This window comes from Calonectris borealis, chromosome 2, assembly GCF_964195595.1.
Source record: "Calonectris borealis chromosome 2, bCalBor7.hap1.2, whole genome shotgun sequence".
Taxonomy (NCBI): Eukaryota; Metazoa; Chordata; class Aves; order Procellariiformes; family Procellariidae; genus Calonectris; species Calonectris borealis.
This window is the reverse complement of record NC_134313.1, coordinates 8,650,433-8,673,679: the sequence shown is the minus strand read 5'-3', so window position 1 is coordinate 8,673,679 and position 23,247 is coordinate 8,650,433. Positions and strand designations below refer to the sequence as shown.

General features: G+C 37.7%; 1 protein-coding gene across 4 annotated transcripts in view; it reads right to left on the bottom strand.

Annotated features, from left to right (window-relative positions):
• Positions 1-23,247, bottom strand: part of ZFAT (zinc finger and AT-hook domain containing) — a 97,503-nt gene that overhangs the window by 43,196 nt on the left and 31,060 nt on the right. For 3 of the 4 annotated variants that reach the window (XR_012672245.1, XR_012672246.1, XM_075141124.1), the window contains exons 4-7: positions 21,593-21,766; positions 11,314-11,464; positions 9,584-11,052; positions 8,183-8,415 (exon numbers count right to left, since the gene is read on the bottom strand). Coding sequence is in view for 2 of the 4 variants with exons in the window: in XM_075141124.1 (XP_074997225.1) it covers positions 8,183-8,415; positions 9,584-11,052; positions 11,314-11,464; positions 21,593-21,766 (2,027 nt within the window). In the remaining 2 variants the exon portion in view is untranslated. The remainder of the gene's footprint in view (positions 1-8,182; positions 8,416-9,583; positions 11,053-11,313; positions 11,465-21,592; positions 21,767-23,247) is intronic. The other variant, XM_075141125.1, reaches the window with a different exon arrangement.

Here is a 23,247-nt window from a genome sequence, read left to right as displayed (position 1 = left end):
ATTTTATGTATCACCAATAAAGTACTATTCTACTATTTTGATTTAAAAAATTACAGACTACTCTGGCTTTTATCAGTGTCACTGATATTATAAAAGATTTAACACCATCAAACAAGTTGAACTGGAGAGTTTTGATGCAATTTCTTCCTATATGCAATTTTACTGTAATTGTAATTTTAATGTTTCTACAAATGCATCTAACTCCACATAAAAATGTAGGACTTTTCTCCATTAATTGGTAAATTACCCAATTTTAAATAAACTTCGCTGCTTATTATATACATTGAAGAGGTTGTTCTTTCCAGAAGCACCTGCTGACACAGCAGACTGGATGCTCCATCAAATGAGTGGGTCATCTAGTCACCTCTGCACTGACCAGATTAACATATGAATAGATTATCAAAGCAACAGATGGACTGAAGTCTAGCTAGTCCTGACAACTAGGCAAATAACCAGATAACATATTGGGAGATGTATACCTACCAAACTACCAAGAAATCACTGTAGAAGGCAAGCTGAAGCTACAGAGCAGATATTTCACTAGCTATTTCAGGAGGACAGAAAACTTCTTGAAGAGCATGGAACGAAGATTACGGAATCAAAAAGAGACAGACCCCTGTGTTATGAAAGAGAAATTTGGAGGTAACAAGGAGAATAAGGGTCCTGGACTCTACCAGTTTCTGACCTGAGACCAAACAGCATCTCTGAATAGCGAGGAAAAATGTACAAGGAGGTTATTATTGTCCATATGCTACAGTTATACATCTATAAGTGGACATCTCCCTAAAAAGAAAAGCAAAAATTGATGGGTTTTCATGGCAAACAGGTTTTGGAATATGATGCAGGTATTTGCATTCAGTATCATGTACCTCTGAGAAAGAAATCCCTATGTTGAAGTACCTACAAGTTAAAACCAGAAGTAGCCCTAGAAATCATGGGCTGAAATAGCAATAAATAATTTCATGACAGTGGGATATGGGATATGAAGCTCTCATTGCCATTAATATGGCAATGGCACAAGGAGAATTCTGCCTGCGCTGTTAGACGGTCATTTGCTCCTGTGAAAAAACCTACACCAGGGACTTTAGAAGCTGGATTAAAGGATCTAAAGGATTACTGCCCTGAGTAGAGCAAGGACAGTATCTTGCTATGATGGAGTTAGGGCAGTCACCATTTTGAGTCCTGAGAATCTCAAGTGAAGAAGGAAGAGCAGAGAATACTAGCTGGTTTTTGGAAGAAGAGATTCAAGGAGCCTACAATGCTGACAAAATCTTCTCGAGAAAGTACTGTTAATTTGTGGAATTAGGGTCTCTCAAATGATATAACCTATTCTCCCTAAAACTGCTACTGATGATTTTGGACTTCTACCTGAACACATTACTCAAATGAAAGTTGGTAGATTAATTCTAAGAAAACTCCGTAACAATGTATGCACCTTTTCAAAGACTGGGTTGCATGATCACATTCATAATTTGGCACATATAAGAAAAACATAAACACAGGATCATTTAGGGGCTGTTGAGGGGCCAGCTGATATCTGTCGACAGATCTCAGTCTGCTCCTCAAACTTTTTATGTAACTGGTTTCAAAATATACAATAAATGAAGAAAAAAAAATTAGTATACTTTTAATGTACAGTTGGGTGTTGCTGGTCTTTAATACTCATTGTATTAAGTATTTCTCAGTGTGCCCAGAACACTAAGACAAATACACCTTGCTGTTTCATAAACTTAAATAAGGCAAAAAAACCCCAACACTCCACTGTTGTGACAACTTTACATTCTTGCTAATACTCTTCAGGAAGGCAAGGCTGTAAGCCTATGCCTGAGAGAAAAAATAAAAATCATCAGTAAATGTATCAAGAGATCTAGAACACATGAAAGTACAGGCACCAAGAACACATCTTTCCATATGATGATAGCAAAAAAATTTTTCAGTAACAAAATAATCCAAACAGCTTTCTCCAAGCAGTTAGAAAGTCATTTATACCAAGTTCTGCAGTAAAGGGGTATCTTTTGTAGCCTAATAAACAGATTGCGCTTCCAAGCACCGAGTCCTTTCCAAGTGTATCTGTCAAGCTCCAGTCTCTTACAGAAAGCATCCAGCTGAAGCTAAACCTTTCACTGTTGTTTGTCCAGGGCAGTGCCACAGACTTTTGGAGCTTACGTTATTAGTTTTGAATGTTTAAGTGTACTTCTGTTGCTGCCCTGAGAGCTTGTGACAGTGCTAGTCCTTCAGTGTAATCCCACCACTCTCAAAAACAGCCTTTAAGAAATCCTCTGTTGCAAACAAAGTATTTCAGAGCACCCAGGTCACAACATGGAGCCCCAAAGAAGGTCTCTCCACCACAGCTCTAGCTCTTCAGGGTGCCCTTGTCATAGCCGATGACAGAGGCACTTTGAAGGACTTAGGCTGAGGCTGTAGTAATACCTTCATCACATTCTCAGCATGCAAGTTCTCCTGTGGTAAGAATAATACTTACCCTGTGCCTTATCAGAGTGCCTGCCTTTTAAATGCCTTTGAGGTTTTTTTTGAAGAACACAAACAGAAGCAAAGTATCAAAAGAACTGGATCCACCTTTGTTAGAGACCAGCTGCATAGACCAATTACCTACTTAAATTTCAAGGTCCCTTCCACAATTCCTGAGATTTGCTTAATCCCCCTATTAGCCAATTCCAGAAAATAGAAGAAACTTAACATAATTTCAAAATAAAGTTAGCTTTCTGACTGAAAGTACTGTTCACATTCCACAAATCAGGAATGAATTAGGTCCATAAATATTCTTAAACCTAGTGAAAAAAATTAATCTAATGCTATCACAGAATTTTCTTGTTTATGCTATGTTTCAGTATAAAATAAGGCCAGTTACATAGGAATCACAATGCCTTTCTCTTTACATAAATAAATTAAAAGTGTGCTAAGAAAGCATCAGCTATATTGCATTACCAGTTTATAGTTCTCTGAAGAGAGTTTTGTTTCTCTAAGGCATGTGTTTCAAGATAATTCAAGGGGTAGGTGCACTAGTATACAGTCATGAAAAGAAAAATGAAAAGCCTCTGTATATGTAGCGTTTAAACCAACAGACCACTCTGAAGCTTATTTAATGAATCAAATAGTACTAAATATGACCTACACTGCAAAACTCAGAAACATTAGCAGCTATTCTATTGCACTCATCAGTAAAGAGACCATTCTGATGACACAAACATCTTCTCTTATGAACATACATAGAATAGATATGATCATGTATTATATGAGCTATACAGTAATTCTGCCACTAATTTCAAAAGAGACTGTGTGAACTGACTGCTTTGTTATCAATTTCATTAATAGCGTAAAATTAAGACCTCGGCCATAATAAAAAGTGTTTAGGCCCAAATTAGACAAATATGTTACAGAAATCAACAATCCATTCCCCTCCTTTTAGTAGTACTGACATGATTTTATGAGGAAATAAAAAAAGGCTCTACTAAATATTGGTGATCTGAGAGCATTTCCATCAAAAGTTAACAACTCAATTAACACAGCATTTGATTATATAATTTCATAGAGGAACACAGAGCCAAAGCCTGCTCCTGCATCTACTCAGATCAACAGACGACACCAAGCTGGGCGGGAGTGTTGATCTGCTCGAGGGTAGGAAGGCTCTGCAGAGGGACCTGGACAGGCTGGATCGATGGGCTGAGGCCAACTGTATGAGGTTCAACAAGGCCAAGTGCCAGGTCCTGCACTTCGGCCACAACAGCCCCAGGCAACGCTACAGGCTTGGGGAAGAGTGGCTGGAAAGCTGCCCAGAGGAAAAGGACCTGGGGGTGCTGGTCGACAGCCGGCTGAACATGAGCCGGCAGTGTGCCCAGGTGGCCAAGAAGGCCAACGGCATCCTGGCCTGTATCAGAACTAGTGTGGCCAGCAGGAGCAGGGAGGTGATCGTGCCCCTGTACTTGGCACTGGTGAGGCCGCACCTCGAATCCTGTGTTCAGTTTTGGGCCCCTCACTACAAGAAGGACATGGAGGTGCTGGAGTGTGTCCAGAGAAGGGCAACGAAGCTGGTGAAGGGCCTGGAGCACAAGCCTTATGAGGAGCGGCTGAGGGAACTGGGGTTGTTTAGTCTGGAGAAGAGGAGGCTGAGGGGAGACCTCATCGCGCTCTACAACTACCTGAAAGGAGGTTGTAGTGAGGTGGGTGTTGGTCTCTTCTCCCAAGTAACAAGTGATAGGACAAGAGGAAATGGCCTCAAGTTGCACCAACGGAGGTTTAGATTGGACATTAGGAGAAATTTCTTTACTGAAAGAGTGGTCAGGCCTTGGAACAGGCTGCCCAGGGAAGTGGTTGAGTCACCATCCCTGGAAGTATTTAAAAGACGTGTAGATCATAGAATCATAGAATCATAGAATCATAGAATCATTAAGGTTGGAAAAGACCTCTAAGATCATCGTGTCCAACCGTCAACCCAACACACCATGTCCACTACACCATGTGCCTAAGCGCCTCATCTACACGTCATAGATTTTTTTGATTAATTCCTTCCCTTTCCAGTACCTTGCATTCTTGACTACATAGTGGCACTGCTCCAGAGGCAAAGGTATCACAGCCAGACCAGTGACGGTCTGAAAATGAACACCCCTCAGGAAGGGGAAATAAGCATCAGAGAGCTCAAGTATCTCACTTCCTACTGAAAGCTCTAACTACGCTATCACACAAAACGTCAGCAGCATAATGAAATTCCTAAGCATCCTTCCAACGACAAGAATCATTTACATCCCGAAATGTATGTGAAAGCAGATGTAGGCACCTAAAAGCAAGTGGTGGTTCTGGGTCTGAACTCCAGTTTTATAGAGGTGCTTATCTTGCAGTATCAATTACCTGTATGGATTTAAAATAATTTCAGAGACAAACCTCTCTGTGATGTTTATCTGCTCAACATACTAAGTATTGTAAAACCCACCGGAGGTTGTAAACAAACTCTGGTACCTACATCGGCATTGTTTAGTTCCACAACCAGTCCCTAATGTTACCACTAGCTCATTCATAACTGTAAATTATTCTAAAGTCATTATAAACTGCCCATCCCTTTCTGAGGTACTATGACACTGAAGTGATTTACACGTGTCATGGTTTGAACTTCTAAAGAGCTCCATAAATGCCAAGAATTGTCAAAAACTACTACACAAGCCTTAGATATAAGCCTTAGATATAAAAGACAGGTACTGAAAATCAGAGAATATACACAAAATTTTGGTTTTAGATCAAGCCGAGCCTCAATTCCCAGACTTCAAAAGTAAAAATCTTCCCTGTAGCAATGATGTGTAGCCAATACCGAGGCAACAGGCAGCACATAAACAGTCTCCATCCCCCAGGGAATAAATAATCCCAAATTCAGTGCAAGACTCGGGTGGTGCATAGAGAATAAAATGGGTGGCTATATATTGAGTGACAGGGATGAACAGTAAGCTGCTTTTTAATAGCCATCATTTATCCTGTTCACCAAATAAGACAGGGATCCAGTTGAAAAGCAGCCAGCAACAAGGTAACGAAAGATTGGCATTCATGCAAGGAACTGAACTGAGATTTTGATATCTTCTGTCTCCAGGGAAGCTTTAATTTTAATATTTATTAAGAATTGATTTTGAAAACTAAAATTAACATTAAAGTAGCTTTCCACATTTAACTGTGCATAGTTTGTTAAAGTACTATGTTTTGGAATAAGTGGTCCTGCTCAGTAAGGTATGCATTAAGTAAATATACCAAGCAGTGGGCACAAAGGCCAATATGAGAACTGCCAAGTTTAGTTACTGAGTAAATTCTAACACATGATTTTTTCAATCCATTTAAATACTTTAAAAATGACAGTAAGCATCAGTAAGTATACTTCCGAAAGATCTCGCTGTCACACTGTTTTTAATTATGAAATGCATTTTCTCGGTTCTATTTAGTATCATGAAAATTATCCTCCTGGTGGGAGCTGTCGGACATCCATCACACTTGAAAAACAGGTACTGACATAAGGATATAGGATATCTAATTTTAGGCTCTTTTTTCTTAAGTAGTCTCAGATATCATTTATACAGATTTTTGCCATCAGCTGGACATCATAAATATAATAAATTCAAAAGCAGTCTAAAAGAATGTCTATTATGTAAGCTTTCTGCACATTTCATAAAAAATTTGGATTCTGTTTAAAATACTACAGAATCAGGGGACAAAAGGGGGAAAAAATGTTCTCTTTTGTGCCATCTGTTTTGTTTTGTTTTTTAAAGCTGTCCTGCAGTTACAAAAGACTAGTACCTAACAAGAGTAGGAGGTGAAGTGTTCTGTTCTGTTACAAACACCTTTAAGGTAACTTCAGCTGTTGGAAATATCGGCCAAGAGCCCACCTGCTGACTGCAAAAGACGACCTGAAACCACTAGGCGCTGTATGTTAACAGCTTTTTTAAGTAGCTACGCAGAAACTGTCCACATCTGGGGAAAAATTAACATAAATCCTTAATTCAAGCATCACATTTCACTCGTAAAAAGAAGCGTAATAACAGTATTTATCACAGGACTAAGTGAGTTGTGATATTGCTTTCTCATGTGATAAGGAGGAATGTGTCATATGTGGTGCATTCCGTCAAGGGTGCGTAAGAGTTATTTACATATCAATGCCAGCAAAAACCATAATCTTGTGTAAAGAATGAAGAAAGGCCCATCTGTGTGATTATTTCCTTGTTCTTAAAGGACAGAAGAGTGAGTGTTGCAATTAAACAACTGGTATTTTCTCTTCTGCTGGAATAAGGATAAAAACAAATTCAGGAGAAGGGTAAATCACCTTTTGGAAGTATTTTACTGCATAAATTATTAAAAACCCAAATTGCAAGGATGTAGTTCATGCCAATTTTCTGGCATTATCAGTCAAAAAAATTTAATTACAAATAGCATGCTTGTCAAACATTTTATGAAACCCTAAATTGTACTTTATTCAATACCAGTATCTTCATATAAAATCGCACGAGGTCACATGTTTCACCTAAGCACTCCAGATGGCCTTCAGGAAAGACTACAATCAAAAGTGGACTAAATTCATTATTCCGGGAGAGCAGGCACATGCCAAACATCCTTTTCTAGAGGTCAATTTGGAACGGGAAGGAACTTACCTGTATTCACACACTGTGTGAGTGTATGCACATTATAACCTCTCTGGGTATACACAAGTCTAGAATGTCCCAGACCAACTATACCTTGCACGCAGAAAGGATCCTGCCACGTGGTAGGAAAAGAAGGCAACACTGATGTAAAGAAGATAATTGTTTCTTCTTAATCTTCCAAGAAAAGCATGTAAATAATTTCACTTCTAAAAAAGCATCTTAATCAACAATGGAGAATAAAATGTCATTCCTTAGTTTTAAAGTATTTCTTACTCTGAATACCGTAATATATTTTTTAAAACATACTTTTGAAAAAAGATGCAAGCAGGGTTGATGTTTAAAACATTTCCCTCAAAAGATTATTCATGTGATAATGTTGGATCAGAGCAAGATCACAAAGCAGTGTCTTGCACAAAGAGGTCTTCCAGTCAGGCATGCAGCCCCTTGCATAGTCTCAAAGAATGTATGTAACGCTGAAGGGCATGCTGAAGAAGTAAACCAAACCTGTTTTTAACAAAATGGAATTTAGAGCTAGAAGGCTTACTGAATAAGATAGGAGCCTTTAAAACATGATCTCTTCATCTTTGTAACTACAACAGAAAATGACAGATGTTCAAAGACATTGGCTGCAACTAGCTGGAGCTATTTGGAAAAAAAATCATTCTTTTCAACAACTTAAACTTCTTCTGTCTATAGTAATTAGGAGAGAAACATACTTTCATTTTACCACAATCAAATATTTATGAAGGAAGGGAATTCAGCTCCAAGGAATGAAGTAAAGTAACAATAGTACCGACCTCATTTTATTCTCTCAAGATCCTAAGAATCTGAGAACACTGGGAAAACCAAAGGGAGAACATGGACATACTCTACTGGAAACTACTACGAGAGGGACCAAATATCTAGCTGCTGTAAGTCATGTATTCCCTGTACAGAAGTATGCAGAGAGCGCTCAGGTAAGAACTCTGACCTATGTCTTCAAATATTGCCACGCACTTGCAAACATTATGATGATGACACTGAATTCAGACAAACATACTGTTTTGTTTGTTACTTACCAGCTCTGTGTGAACTTTAAGATGTGCCTGGAGCTTGTATTTATCTGGAGTAGAGTAGTCACAATGTTCTGTGGGACATTTCAGCAAAATATTACTGTGTTTCTGAATGACATGACGCTTAAGGCAGTTTTTGGTGATGGAAGAATAATTGCACTGGGAGCAGTAATATAGATGTTCTCGAGTGTGTGTACGAACATGCATGTCATAATGCACTTGGTACCAAAACAACTTGCCTGTAAATAAAATTAGAAGTAAGTAATTTCTAAACAATTGTCAGTGAAAATTCCAACACATACTCAGTTTTCTTTTTGGGCAAAACACAGTTTGAATCCTGTTCCTTTTGTCTTTAATGAACACTTGTCCTAAAGACCCTTCACTACTGAAAATATGTTTACAAAACCACTTTTGTCTAAAAAGATTGTGTCATATGTCCTGAAACAGACTAACAAGGGCAACTTCAATACACGTCAATGATCTTCTTCCTAATGGGGAAGTCCTTTAAATCTGTTCTCCTATACAAAGAATCTGAATGTAACTGTACACTAAAAGAGATTTTCAAAATGTTTTTCACTTCCTTTCATGTTATTCCTTCCTAAAAGGTTTTCTGACATAATGGCAATTCATCTAACATACAATGTTATAGTGTTTCAAAAACTTCTTTTTTTAAAGTTTGATTCCTTTCCCTTCTCAAGAATGGAGGATACAAAATAAATCCCAAATTGTTTCCTTTCCAGCTATGCAAACACAAAAATTTTCAGTTAGAATAAATGGGAACAGTGTATTCTTCCCACTTTCATAAACTCAAAAAACCAATTATAATCAGAACAGTCTTGATCTGATAGTATCAGTAACAAAATTTTTCATCTCAAAAAACTGGTTCAAAACAAGTCACAAAAAAATGCATATGTACTAGTATATGTGTCTATCGTACAGAATGTGTATTATCATACATCCTTCCATACTATATGGAAAAAACTCTGAATTTTATACTAAGCTGATAACGAAGCTTCAGCATTAAAGCATGGACTGACTAATGCTGATCACATGCCTAAATCTGCTGTGTTTGGCCCTAGTGAAAGTTATGAGGTGGGGAGAGGCACATGGACAGAAATAACCTAATTCTATCAAATTTCACATCAACTGAAAACAGAGCCTAGCAAAGCACTGCTATGCTATATTCCACTAGTGTTTTTTTTGAGATTTGAGTCATTTCACACTATTTATACAGCCCAAAGTACATCTTGCTGGACCCCAGAATCCATACTGAACTACAAAATTGATACTGCTACAAAGATACACAAATATATCAAAAACTAAACCAGTGGAGCCGGAAAAAGATGGCCCACTATATAACATTAAAAAAAAAAACCAACAAAACCCCATCATTCTACTACTCCTTACCACAGTATTCACATTCCAGGTCTCCATAAACTTTCCTTATCCTCTCACACAACTCCGTGTTCATTTGTCTCTTCTGCAAGCTATCCAAGATCTGCATAAAGGCAACAGCTCCACTCCCACTGTCTGATGTAACTGCATTAGAAGAGGCTGCCTGTGGACTGATGGCTGCATTAGCTTCGGATGCTGGCGAAGGGTTTGTGGTTTCTGCTGAATTTTGAATTGGTGGATTGCTTGTTTCTGATTCACTAGAAGGAACAGATTGATTTCTATCTTCAGAGACTGAAAGGTTCTCAGTCATTGCATTGTTCTGACTCAGATTTAAACTTTTGTCTTCAGACAGCAAAAGCTGAATTTCTTCACTCTGCTCATTTACAGAACTGCAGTGATTAACTTCCTCTTCATTTGCAGGAGAAACTTTTAACTCATCAGAACCAGAAGTACCGTTTTTCAGCAGAAAGCAATCTGATGCTACACAGGACTGAACGTTTGGCACTGCTATGTCTGTTGTCTGACACAGCGTCTCTGTTACATTCTCCACTGGAGGATTTTCAAATTCTAACAAAGGGACTGTATCAATTTTTAAGTCACCATTATGTTGACCATTGTGGTTTACCTCTGCAGCTGTTGATTCACCTTTACAAGCAGATGGTTGTGGTGTGTTAATAGCATCAGTACTCATGACAGTCAATTCATCTACACTTTGTTCTAGCTGCTCACCAAGGGCTTCTGGCTGGATGTCACCTCCTGGCTCAAGGAGGCAGAAACTCTGATTGATAGAACTGTTAAAAACAGAAGTCTCATGCAAATCTGCGTGCACATCTTTGATGTGAGCACGGAGTCTTACAGAACTGACAAATTTCTTCAGGCACACAGAACACACGTAAACAAACGGGTGTTTTCGCACATGAAGCTCAAGGGCTTGGTATTTAGTGGCTCCATGACCACAGAGCTCACAAGCAAAGGGTCTTTCATCACCATGCACAAGCATGTGACGGTCTCGATCGAGTTCATTTTTGAATTTGCGTTCACAAATGTGGCAGTCATAAAGAAGTTGTCTTTTGCCCTCTCGTGTCATCAAACGAAGCTCATCAAAAACATCTTTCACTTTTTTATCTTGAAGGTCATGTGTTTCCTTGATGTGCTTGATCAGATTTTTAACATCTGAGTATTTCTTTTTGCAGAAGCGACAATGCTGCTTTATTTTCTTATGAACTCTTTCAATATGGACTTTGAGATGGCCTTTGCTGAGACAAGTGAACGTACAATAATCGCAGCTAAACTTCTCCCCTGTATGTTTCCGCATGTGAACATTAAGGTTGGCTTTGATTGCACTGGCATAACTGCAGTATGAACACTTGTAAGGTTTTTCATTTGTATGAATCCTCAAATGTGCTTGGAGGGAGTGTTTAAATTTGAACACCTTGTTACAGTATTCACATGTAAAAATCTTCAGCTGAGTTGGACCCAACCTAAAAACAAACCAAACCAGTTATATTTACAATATTGAAACTTAGTGACATAATTATGTCAGAATTTCCCTAGATATTCATTATGGACAGAAATGTTTACTTTAATTTATTTTAAAAAGGTATTCTCGACAGGTTTTTTAAATTCTACAACTTATGCCTTTATTTAAAAGGCTCAGAAAATATTTCAGTTTCATGAAAATGGATAGGGAAGCATTTCAGTCATATTTTGCATGTATATAAATATAAGTACTTCAAAATTACCTGCTAGATTTCATTGCCTGTTCATATGGGGTTTGCTGAATGGCATATTCTTGATATCCTCTTCGTTGTGATGGGTCTTGAACTGTCGCCTCTGGAGTCGCGGGTTCACTTTCCTGGGGAGCAGCCTCAACAGGAACAATTTTTGTGGCTCCTAAAAGCAAGAACAAAAAATGCTCATTAAAATTGTCATAGACAATGCATGTTTTAATATAATATACAAGTGTAAACAAAACATTAAACTCTGTAATCGTTAGTTCAACTGTTTTAGTTTCTGTTGTTAAATTCATGTGCATAAAATGATGGATACACTTCCAGAAGACATTAGTACTTACACTACAGATCTGCTCAAATAACATGCCAGGACTGCTGGTTCTGAGGGTTATTCATGGTGCTTGATGTCTACTATTACAAGATCCTATATCCAAATACTTCCACCTTTAAAAAACTGTAACTTTTCAAAATGAAATTTTAATTTTTCTGTTTCTGCCTCATACTACATCCTTTGAAAACTTCAGCCAAGCTGTTTAATAAGTTCCACAAATAAGGCTGGGAAAAGACACTGTTTAGCCTATACTCAAAAGTCTGCACATCTTTTCCTTAAATAGATTTTATTGCTTATATTTTGGGGCGTGCTGCCATGCCCTCAGAATAAAAGAGTGTGTTCCATGTGCACTTCTCAACGTCCATTAAAAGCAGGAGTAAAGGGGCTCTACCGAACGCAATAAGATCAGATTCTATCCCTCAGAGCTTTACAGTTAGTTGAGCCAAAAATAAGCATATTTTGAGATGTGATTGAGTTGAGATTATTTAGCGGGTGTTCTTTACTTTCTGAAGAGTGGCAGGAAAAACTTAATGCCGGGCATCCATAGTTTCCACTGAAGGTAATGAAAATCTATGTAAATACTAATTTACACTGAAAAAAACCCCAAAACCAAAACCTCATGTATATCCAGCCAAGCACCCATTATTGATTGATTCCCTCCTTTTTAACTTCTTTGTCTGTCTGTAACTCATCCACCCACATGTTCAATGGGAATGCTATTATCTTCAAAAGTTGAAATTATATATATTTGTATATTTATGTATTTACTCACATATATATTACAATTATATAAATATTTGTGAAATCTTCATATTCTACCAACAAGTACGACAGAAAAATCTTTGAAAAAAAAAATTAGCTTTCTGGTCTGATACTGAAAAATGAATAGTAAACGAGGGACCATATACTGAATAACAAAAAGAAAACAAGACAATCAATATGTAGTAATAGATGAACACACATCCACCCTAGGAAAAAAGTATTACAGGACCTGTAATTAAAGATTGTGATATCATATACTGGGGACAAGGAAGCAAGAGAGGTTGCACATGAAAATAGCTTTGAATTAAATAACGAAGTTAACAACTTCAGGTAAAACTGAAATTTGATAAGTTTCCATTTATTTCTTTTTCTTGGGTATTACATTAGTATCTCATCTCATTTCAATTCACCTGATTAGAAGCTGAGGGGAAAAAAAAGTACAATACACTTTTGTGACAGGAAAGAATTTACAGTAAGAATCAAAGAAATGTGAGACACGAAAGCCTAGAAAGAGCCTAAAAAGCAAAAGACAGAGCAAACATACTCAACATATTTTTAACTGTGTTATTCATATGTAAGTATATATAAAATGAAACACCTGAATAGAAAGAAGAAAGTTCAAAGAATGATGCATGAGCTATTCCTTTAACCAAAGGATGAAATGAATTCTTGTTCCACTCAAAGAGCACATTCCTGAAGACACTATTTACAAAATATATGCAGTATTAACATAAAGTCTCTGAAACAACAATTGTAAGAACAGCAAAACTAAACCACAGAGAGTACACTGTCCAAAGAAAACTAGCTGGTTAGCAAATTACTAAATCTAGTTTTCCTAAAAAAACATTTAGCCTGCAGACTAGCAAAAGCATCAGGAAAAAGGCAGGCAGAGTATATGGGAAAAGTCAGCAATAAGTGGGGGTTACTCAACAACATGTGTGAAAGACTTAGGGACATTAAGCTGAGGAAAGCAGTGCTGTAGACGAGACAAGGGAGAAAGATGGAGATCCTGTGGGTCCTGCAGAGTGATTTAAAGAGGGAAAATGAGATTTTTTGAGAAGAGGCCATTTGGGAGTATGTAAGGCTATTGGAGCTTTTTGTACCAGATGGGACATCAGCCAACTCTGTAAATAAACAGAATGTAATAGCTCTGTTGCTCACTGAACTGGCTGGATCTAAAAATGGCTTTTTTTGGCTACTGTTCTTTAATAATGCTTTCAGTTCTGTACTAAAGATTCTGCCAGTTGATCAGAACTGATCGTCCAAGTCTTCAACCTAAATGTTACCAGAACATTGAAACTTCTGTTCTTCCTGTCACTCCCTCTCCCACAAATGCCAGGTTGTCCAGCAGGACTGCACCTCCCAAATTGCACTCTAGTAGCCCAGTGAGATGGGAGCTTGTCATTACAGTACAGGAGACGTGGTTCAACCAGTGGGTTCAGTATAAAGATGATAAAACAGACATTAGACACCAGACCAGTGTTCCCATACTCCAATATTTTTAAAATAGAAGCAAATTCTTCTATATTTAGAACGACTCAGTTAAAAGAAAATAGATCTATATGCATGGCTACCTCTTTCAGGCCTCCTATTTCCTGAATGTGAGACAAAGATCCTCATTAAATGCTCTGCACTAAACCTTCCCTGTGCTCTTCTGCCTTTCAGGATGTTTAAGCATTTCCTGAAAAGACTGCTGAACTGTTTAATAGACTTTTGTGTTATCAGTATAAAATTTTAATCACCTAAATTAGGTGGACTAGATAAGTACTAACTCACCAGTATTTTGCATACTTGGAGTGGACAGAATGCTCCAGGTCATCCTAACACTACCACCTACATTCCCCATGCAGTTAATAGAGAGGCAAATACCTCCAAAAACCTAAAGAAGGAGATCCAATTCTTCGAGCATACTGACAGAGTACTTGCTCACAGTAGGCAATCACGTCCCCTCACGTTAGGTAGTTACTTCCTACCCTTAGAAGATACAGAAACATTAAGATTAGATGCCTCCATCCACTTGGGATGCTGCCTAAATATGGGCTACTAATGGACCAGTAGCCACAGCAATCACTGCTATATCATAAACTAATGACTAATGCATATGCCCAGAAAGTGAGAAACTTGGTTTCTAGGCTCTAACCAACGTAGTAGGTAGTGAACCCACATGTCCCACATCCCAAGAGAACGCCCTCAATATTCGTGTCTCTAAAAGCAGCCACAGGCTAGGGAAAAGTGTAAGAACAAGGCAAACAGATACAAGGTCTGGGTTTCCATTAAAAATATCATATGACAATAAGGAAGATAAAAGTTTTCCTAACTGTTTCCCTGGACAATCATTTCAAGAAGACAGAGTATAGAAATACCAGGGGAAAAAAAGAGGTTAACTGTACTGATCATTTCTGTCAAAAAAATTCTTCCTCCAGCACTACTATATCTCTACTTTAAATGCAGAATGGACTTTAGTTTACTAGACTTTATTTATGCCTTTTGCTTTCCTCTTTTCAATCAATATCATCTGTTCTAAGTAAATCTGCTTTAAGAGTAGAAAGATTTGAGTTCCTCATGACAGCAACTTCTACAGATAAGTATCACCCAGTATGCCTTATCTCTGCCTGAAACTCAGTGATGGGTTCTAATCTCTTACAGTCTGTCCCTTAGAAAAGTATCTTGCCCTTCACTATAGAACTCTCCAATACTTATCAACAGTATAAAAGGTAATCATAATGGAAGGAATTATTAGGAATGGATGAGAAATAAAAGAGGAGACATCATCAACCAAATTCCTACTAAAATCCAACAAAATTCTGTGAACCTCCTACAACTTCAAGTATGGACAACAAGAAGGGTATAGAAGAACCAGAAAACAGTAACAAAGACAAAATCAGAAGTATTTTGTTTGGAAAATACATACACATCTCAGAGACCTTCAGCTTGGAAGAGAGATAAATGAAAGAGGAATATCAGAAAGACCTGTGAAAAAAGTGTGAATAATCATTCTCTATCTCATAAACTATGAACAAAGAGCAGTTTGAAGAAATAAGCAGTCAGCAGGCTTAAAACAAAACAAAAGAATGTACACTTTCACCCTGTGTGTAATTAAATGACGGAACAATTACTGCATGATGTTACAGAGACTGAAAATATAAATGTATTCAAGAAGGGATTTAGACAAATTAATAGATACGTATTAAAGACGACGATCCAGATGCAACTACCAACTCAATGGCTGTCAAAATCTGGGAGGCTTTACATAATAAGTTTCTTATTTCCTTCCTATAGAGATGCTGCAAGCTGCCTTTAGAGACAACTGATCCAACTAGACCAATCTTTAAGCTATGGATATTTTTTCTTTATTTTTTTCTTTTTAAGTTTAAAAAACTCTTCATAATGTAGGTACTTTGGTCTGTATAGGTGAAATAATTTTTTAAGGGTATGAAGTGAGTATTTGTTTCTTACTATCTCTTTTTGAACAAATGTATTTTTTTCGTTTCTACAATATCCTATAGAATGTGCTCCAAATGCATAAGACAGTTCTGAAAGTGAAACCAACAGAAACTAACCCTACCCATAACCCTCAACACTCCCCATGCAAACCTACCACTCACCCCCAAAATAAAGTTTAAAAAAAAGCAGAGGAACCTTTTAATATTTTTATAGGTTAGCTCACGATGAGGTTAAACCCATTTTAACTCGGACAAAGAAATAGAATCACAGACCTGTGTTTGGTGGGATGAAGATTACTACCCCTTTCAACAGAGCTGTACATTAGACTGGCGGAGCTAAATCAATCTGTAACCCCATGGTAAGATAGATACCTGCGCACATTCAGAGGGGAAAGCTTTAATTTTCCGTACCTTGCTTAATTCCACATTTGCTTTAAATCAACATAAGGCTAGCTTCTTTTCTCTAGCCCTCCACTCAACTACATGTCCGTGATGCCCTAAAAGTGCCAGCATAGGTATTCATAAAGATGAAGAGGATCAGAGAATGGATCTGGCTAAAATTTACACCACATGTCTCCTTCTGCAAATATATAATTAGTTTTCTAGTGTGTTTTACCACACAACTGCATAAACATGTACAATGCTCCAAAGGACAGGAATTTGTGGCCAGGGGGTGGGGTGGGAGGACAGCACTGCCCCTGGGACAGCAGTCTATAGGTACTGGGCTTAATGACTTAAGCCACTCAGATACTTTGAAAAGGGGTAGCCTCAATCCTCCTCCTTTCCCCTGAAAGACTCATTTTATCACCACTTTCCCACTTTCCAAAATTATGCAGCCCCAATGTGAAACAGTTCAATAAGCAAACCAGTAGGAAAAAAATTCTCTGACAGAGACAATGAGTATGTCTATGTGCATGTGCACATGTATGTGTATTTATTTTGCCAGTTTTTTGAATCACTTTACCGCAGGCTGACACAAGCACTAGTGCCGGTGCAAGAAAGGGGAAGTGAACGGGGAATAAGAGACAAGCAGGAAAGCTTCCTTGGCAACAGTCTGATATTGAATCCATTCAGATGTGTCATAAACCCACAACCATCGTTCCGTGAGCTACAAAAAAAAAGTCATCCTCAACAGAAAAGACTGTTATCAGTTTAACAGAAAAGACTGTCATCAGTTAAACTAAGTCAGTCCCAAAACAGTAAGCAAAATGACATTCTTCCACTTCTTCCCCGCTTCCCAAAATCTCGATGGGAGAAGGAACCAAGTGTTCATAAATTACAGCAGCAGGAGAACACAGCTGGCCTTTTCCGGAAAGTGGTTCCTCGGTGGAAATTGGGGAGAGAAAAACCTGCACAGCGTTGTGTTGAGAATTTGTAGGAGAAAAAAATCCAACTCCTTTAGAAATCAAAAAATAATAAGCATCAAGAATTTAAGTATTTTAGGCTATTTTTGTATATCTTGAGCTCTACCAAAAAACCCAAGAATTCTACCATTTACCATCTTTACAGGAACTTGAAAGAACTCTCCTAGTAACAAACTGAGTTTTTAAAATATTACAGGACTCACAAAACAACAATTTAAATGTTCAAAGTAGAATCTCTCCTGAATCAAACTAATTGAGCATGAATAATAAATTGGTTTTAGAAGCCCTGATAATATTACAGGATTTAAACATGGGAAATAAAATATATAAAAAACCAGAAGATTGAATATTTGGCAGAGTTTACTCACTGGTTCTTAAAAATAGACTATGAACAAAGTATCTGCCATTCACAACAAAGTATTTTTAGATGTGCATATAATTGTAGTTATTCATTCTCATTCTTAATTGCGATGCCTACAAAAAACTGTACTCCGTTTGATCTGATAAAAGATGCGTGTGTTCATGAACGCAGCACTCCCTCTCTTCAAGGTCTTTGGGTCCCTCCAGTTGTAGAATCATAGAATCGTTTGGGTTGGAAGGGACCTTAAAGATCATCCAACCCCCCTGCCATGGGCAGGGCCACCTGCCACTAGACCAGGTTGTTCAAACCCTCATCCAGCCTGGCCTTGAACACTTCCAGGGATGGGGCATCTACCACCTCTCTGGGCAACCCGTGCCAGTGACTCACCACTCTCATTGTAAAACATTTCTTCCTAATAGCTCATCTAAATCTACCCTCTTTCAGTTTAAAACCGTTACCCCTTGTCCTAACAATACATTCCCTGATAAAGAGTCCCTCCCCATCTTTCCTGTCAGCCCCCTTTAAGTACTGAAAGGCTGCAATAAGGTCTCACTGGAGCCTTCTCTTTCTCCAGGCTGAACAACCCCAACTCCCTCAGCCTTTCTTCATAGCAGAGGTGTTCCATCCCCCTGATCATTTTCGTGGCCCTCCTCTGGACCCGCTCCAACAGGTGCAGAGGGCTGCACCTGTTTTCTTTCTTGTGCTGAGGGCTCCAGAGCTGGACGCAGCACTGCAGGGGGGGTCTCACCAGAGCAGAGCAGAGGGCAAGAATCACCTCCCTCGACCTGCTGGCCACGCTTCTTTTGATGCAGCCCAGGATACAGTTGGCCTTCTGGGCTGCGAGCACACATTGTCGGCTTATGTCCCATTTTTCATCCACCAGTACCCCCAAGTCCTTCTGGCAGGGCTGCTCTCAATCCTGTCATCCCCCAGCCTGTATTGATATCGGGGTTGCCCTGACCCAGGTGCAGGACCTTGCACTTGGCCTTGTTGAACTTCACGAAGTTCGCATGGGCCCACCCCTCTAGCTTGTCAAGGTACTTCAACACCTACACAGAAAAAAATCTATCACTTTTATTCAAACTGTATTTACTCTGTGGATTAATGCAAGCTTTCAAATTTCTAAAGCTGTAAATCTATTACCTTTCATATGCCTCCCAAGTAAACATTACAAAAAAGGAACATGGGGAAAAATCAATGTTGCCCGACTGTCCTTTCTGGGAAGTTAAAAACTAACTGATCTGTTTGTTTGAAGGGATTTTGAGATCAATTTAGTCATAATCTACTGAACATATGATGTAAAACAGTGTCCCAAACCTAAATAGTATATAACAAAATTACAGCAAACTGTTAATGCAATACTCCTAAAAGCATCTTTCATTTAAAAAGGGAGACATACAGTCTGAATATTTCCTCTATACCGTGGATAAAATACAACTAATTCTTAAAGCCTTCTCTATTTTTCTAATTCACAGAACGCTTATCTGACATCTTCAACAGGATTTTACTGCACTGGACACGAAAAGGGATACTTCCATGTATCTTTAAAGCTAGATAACAGGTAGCTAGAGAATGCTAATGCTTGCAGAAAGATCACTAAGTTTTGATAGTGCTTAAGCACTTTTAAACTTTATTTTCAACTTAACTTTACAGATGATCTAGTACACAGAAAGCAGGGAAGAAGGGAGAAATGTTTTATCTGTTTATATTCTTCAACAGCAGTCTGTAGCAGTAACTCACCTCTTCAGCACATGATAAATCTCCAGAAAAATTTAATAAAAACTATGAAAGATAGTATTACTATTTTTAGTAATTCCTGAGGAAGGGAAACAGCCTAAAAATTGCTAGTGACATTAAAATATAGTTAGATCATGGAAATTAATGAAAAAAATAGAAGGAAAAGCAATGAAAAATAGAGTAAAACATAATTGTAGTAAATGAAATATTTTTCTTTTGAATCTTCAAAGAGTCAATCACTTATATAATATCTTCTAGAATTTCCAAATTCTGAAAAGTAGGATGATCATTCATAAATGTCTTAACACCAACTTTTTCATTCTACGTATTCTAGTCGAGAACTTGAACATAATAAGATTACTAGTTGTCAACCGAATAAATGAGAGGACCTTAAAAAATAGCTGCAGGTTCACATTTGACCGTAAATCCCTTCGGTTCATTAAAGCCTTCTGAATGTAATATGTACTATGCACTGATAGCTCCAAAGTTGAAGTTGTTTTAATATTTTGAGTGACTCAAAAAGCATATATGTAAAGAAAACCCGAACTTTTTGTTGTCTGAAGAAAAATTTACTAGGCAGTAATTAAGGCACCAATCTCCTCTAGATCTTCATTTCCTCTCCCACATCACATGCTTACTACGTTTTCTTCACTACCTGTATTTACTATTATTTCATTCAACTCTTTAGGCTAGTTTCCTAAGAAAATGGGTCTTTGATTGCACTGTCTGCCATGTCTTTCCTTCCCCTCTTGAAAATTCTAGTCCTTGCCAGAAATGTAAAGATCTCAAAGACAAAAATTCTTACAAGGTACATAAAATTTAGCAACTGGAGAGAGGAGACCCCAACAGCCCTGAGGAAGGGAGGGTGCATGTATAAATCCATAAACTAACATCTATGTGAACCCACTTACTAACACCTACATGAGCCCCTTAACCAGCCATCGCGTGTTCCCCTTTGCCCAGACAAAGGAGCAGAGGACGTGAGGGGAGCCTCACGTGTGGCAGTGAGGGGACTGGGCACCAGGATGGGGGAGAAGCTACGTGCAGTGGGAAAGAGCCAAAAGAGGTGGGAGATATAGCGGGGAAGTAAGTGTTTAGCAACATCTAGGAAAGAGCCCAGGGCTCCATCACACAAGAGAAAGGTGCCTACGGTTAGCGAAACAAAGAGGTGCAGATCTCAAACCACCCTGAAGCCAGATTTCCACACTTCCAGTGCTCACCGGTCCTCTTGAACCTTCCCTTTTCTAAATATGAAATCTGGTATTTACAACATTGCAAGACCAAATTTTTAACAGCTCAGTGTAAGTCCAAAAGCCTGTGTGATGTTTCTCAAACAATGAATTTGAAGGTGTTTTTTACTTCCCTTCTAAGCACACAGGATATTCGTAGGTGAGCTCATCCAGCTTCCTCTACCGTCGCCATTAGAAATGCATTTTAGCAAACAAAGTCCAAGCATATCACAGATCTCGATATCAAAAGTTATTAAAGAACAACACAGAAAATCCAGCTAGCTTCCAACCCACAACAATAAAACAAGTAAATACATTCTAGTTCTTCTGAGAGCTATAAGCAAAACAAACATTCAGAAATGTTACCAATAAAGAAAAGGAGAACTATAAAGCTACAAAGCTGAAAATAATGCACAAAACTATAAAACGGGATTCTGTCAGTCAGGGGAGTTGCTGGTTTATATAAAGAGGCAAATGCAAGTCTAGTTTTAAAATAGTTTGAAATTATTCCAAAAATCCTTCAATGAAAAGGCACTATAAAAATTTATGGATGAAGAATCCTTTAATCATTATATAGAAACTTTACTTGATTTTCAAATATATATACATATATTCTGTCAAACTATTTGTATGCATAAATATTAAGTTATATATATACTAAGCTGGTTGTGTTTTCATAATCAAATTTACATTTATCATAAATATACACACAAATCAAAAGCTGAAATAAAGATATTCCAAGGGAAAAATACTTTCCTTTTCTCTGGTCACTGATTTTTTCAGTTTCTTCTTTAAAACTATTCACAGACTAAACATAACTGATGTTAATGCAGATAATTACACTCAGGTCCAGCATTTGTCATATCTATGAAGAAATGTGACGGTAGTTCTAAAATGATGTAGCTGCCAGATGCAGAGATTCTGTATCAAGATAACCGAATAATACTAAATATTTTGCAGATAATAAACATCCTAAGCAGCTCAGTCTTAGACCAATGACTATTTTATACAGCATCAGCATGGATAAAACCAAATTTGATTATATCAGTGATTCTGATTACCTGGAATAGCTTCATGGGCTGTCAAAACCACACTTATAATAGGATTTTTAGCTCCTGAAACCTGTTCCGTCTCCTTAGTTGATGGAGTTTTCTCTGTTTTCTGAACTCTGGGCCTCTTTGGAGTTTTTTCTCGCTCATCTTCCTTCCTGTCAAGGTCAACGTCAGAATCATTACCTAAAGAGCAAACATCAAAAAGAATGTAACGATGTACAAAAGAAATGCAGGTAACACAGTCACTAACACTACTAGAAAGAATTAGGAGAAAATTAATGTTACTGTAGAAAGAAATACATGTTATCAAAACAAGACATGCTGCATGAGTTCCTAAAGGGGAGCTTTTTTCCCTCTAATTAATAAAACTAGTGTGATACTTACACAAATAGAGAAAATAGACAAAATAAAGAAAAGAATCAAAATTTTAAAAACGGACTTTCAGAAACATTTGTGGTTTTAAATTATCTTGACATTATTGTGGATTTTTATGAAAGTTCTACAAACTTTGCAGAATTTCTTATGATTTCACCATAATAAACAAATTATTTTTCTCCTTTCCATATGTAATTGTTCTGATGACTTTAGGATTATTTCTCGTAGTACCGGATTCATTATCCATCTATTTAATGGAAAGTCTTCCAATAGCCTCTCTGGATTAGGCTTTTTTTCCCCACGGTTCTCTGAATAAATAGCCAGAAACATACTTCTCTTTTTCAGTGTCGATTCAAAAAGAATTTAGGTTCAAAACAGTTCTTTCAACCTAACTCCTGACATGTAACTCTTCATTTTGAAGGCCTGCACTTCTAAATCATCCCCTAACTGTTGCTGTTCAGAATGCCTTCAGCCTCTTAAATTGGATAACTTTTGGACCTGTTAACTAGAAAGCAACATGATAGTTGTATTCAAAACGCTCATCTGAAATAAGAATGAATAATCAATAAAGTTGTTCCTTGAAGCTATTTCTTCCTTAAAGAAAATGAGGAATTCCTTACTGAAATTCTAAAAAGAAAAAAAAAAAAGGTTACATATAAAGAATTACCAGCATAAAGAATAAAAACAGAGGGTTGCAAGTTTATACCAACAAGATTTCTTTATATTAGATGAAGTGGTAGAAAATGCAGGCTAGAGAAAACAATCTTGGCAAATTAAGGCATTATGCAAACGTTCCAGAGGTAATGAGTAAGGAAAGCAAAAACTGATGGAAGAAAGAAAATTATAAATGAACCCAGTGAATTTTAGATTTTTTTCTTCCCTGTATATAAAGCAGCTGACACAATCCCCAGAATAAGTCACTCAATATATATTCATAACGTGCTGTAGCTGCTCTGCTGAGATAGGGAAACAATATATAAATAAAAAACAGTAACAGCAAAGCTGTAGCGTGTCTAGAGTTGTTTATAGCATGCAAATAGCAAAAGCAGTGGAAAGATATGCTACATGGAAATGGCTGTGTTTTAATTTCAGTAGTATTTTGTTAATATTCAGCTGAGATTCAAACAAGTCTGTCCCCCATGGTCTTACCTTAATGGAACAAGGCGTTAAAGAGTGCTGGCTGTTCCTTAAAAAAATGAAACGCACAAGCACAAACTAAAGTATCATAGTTAGGACTGGATCAGGTAACTAGCACCTGGATAAACTGCAAGCTCTTTACCAAATACAAA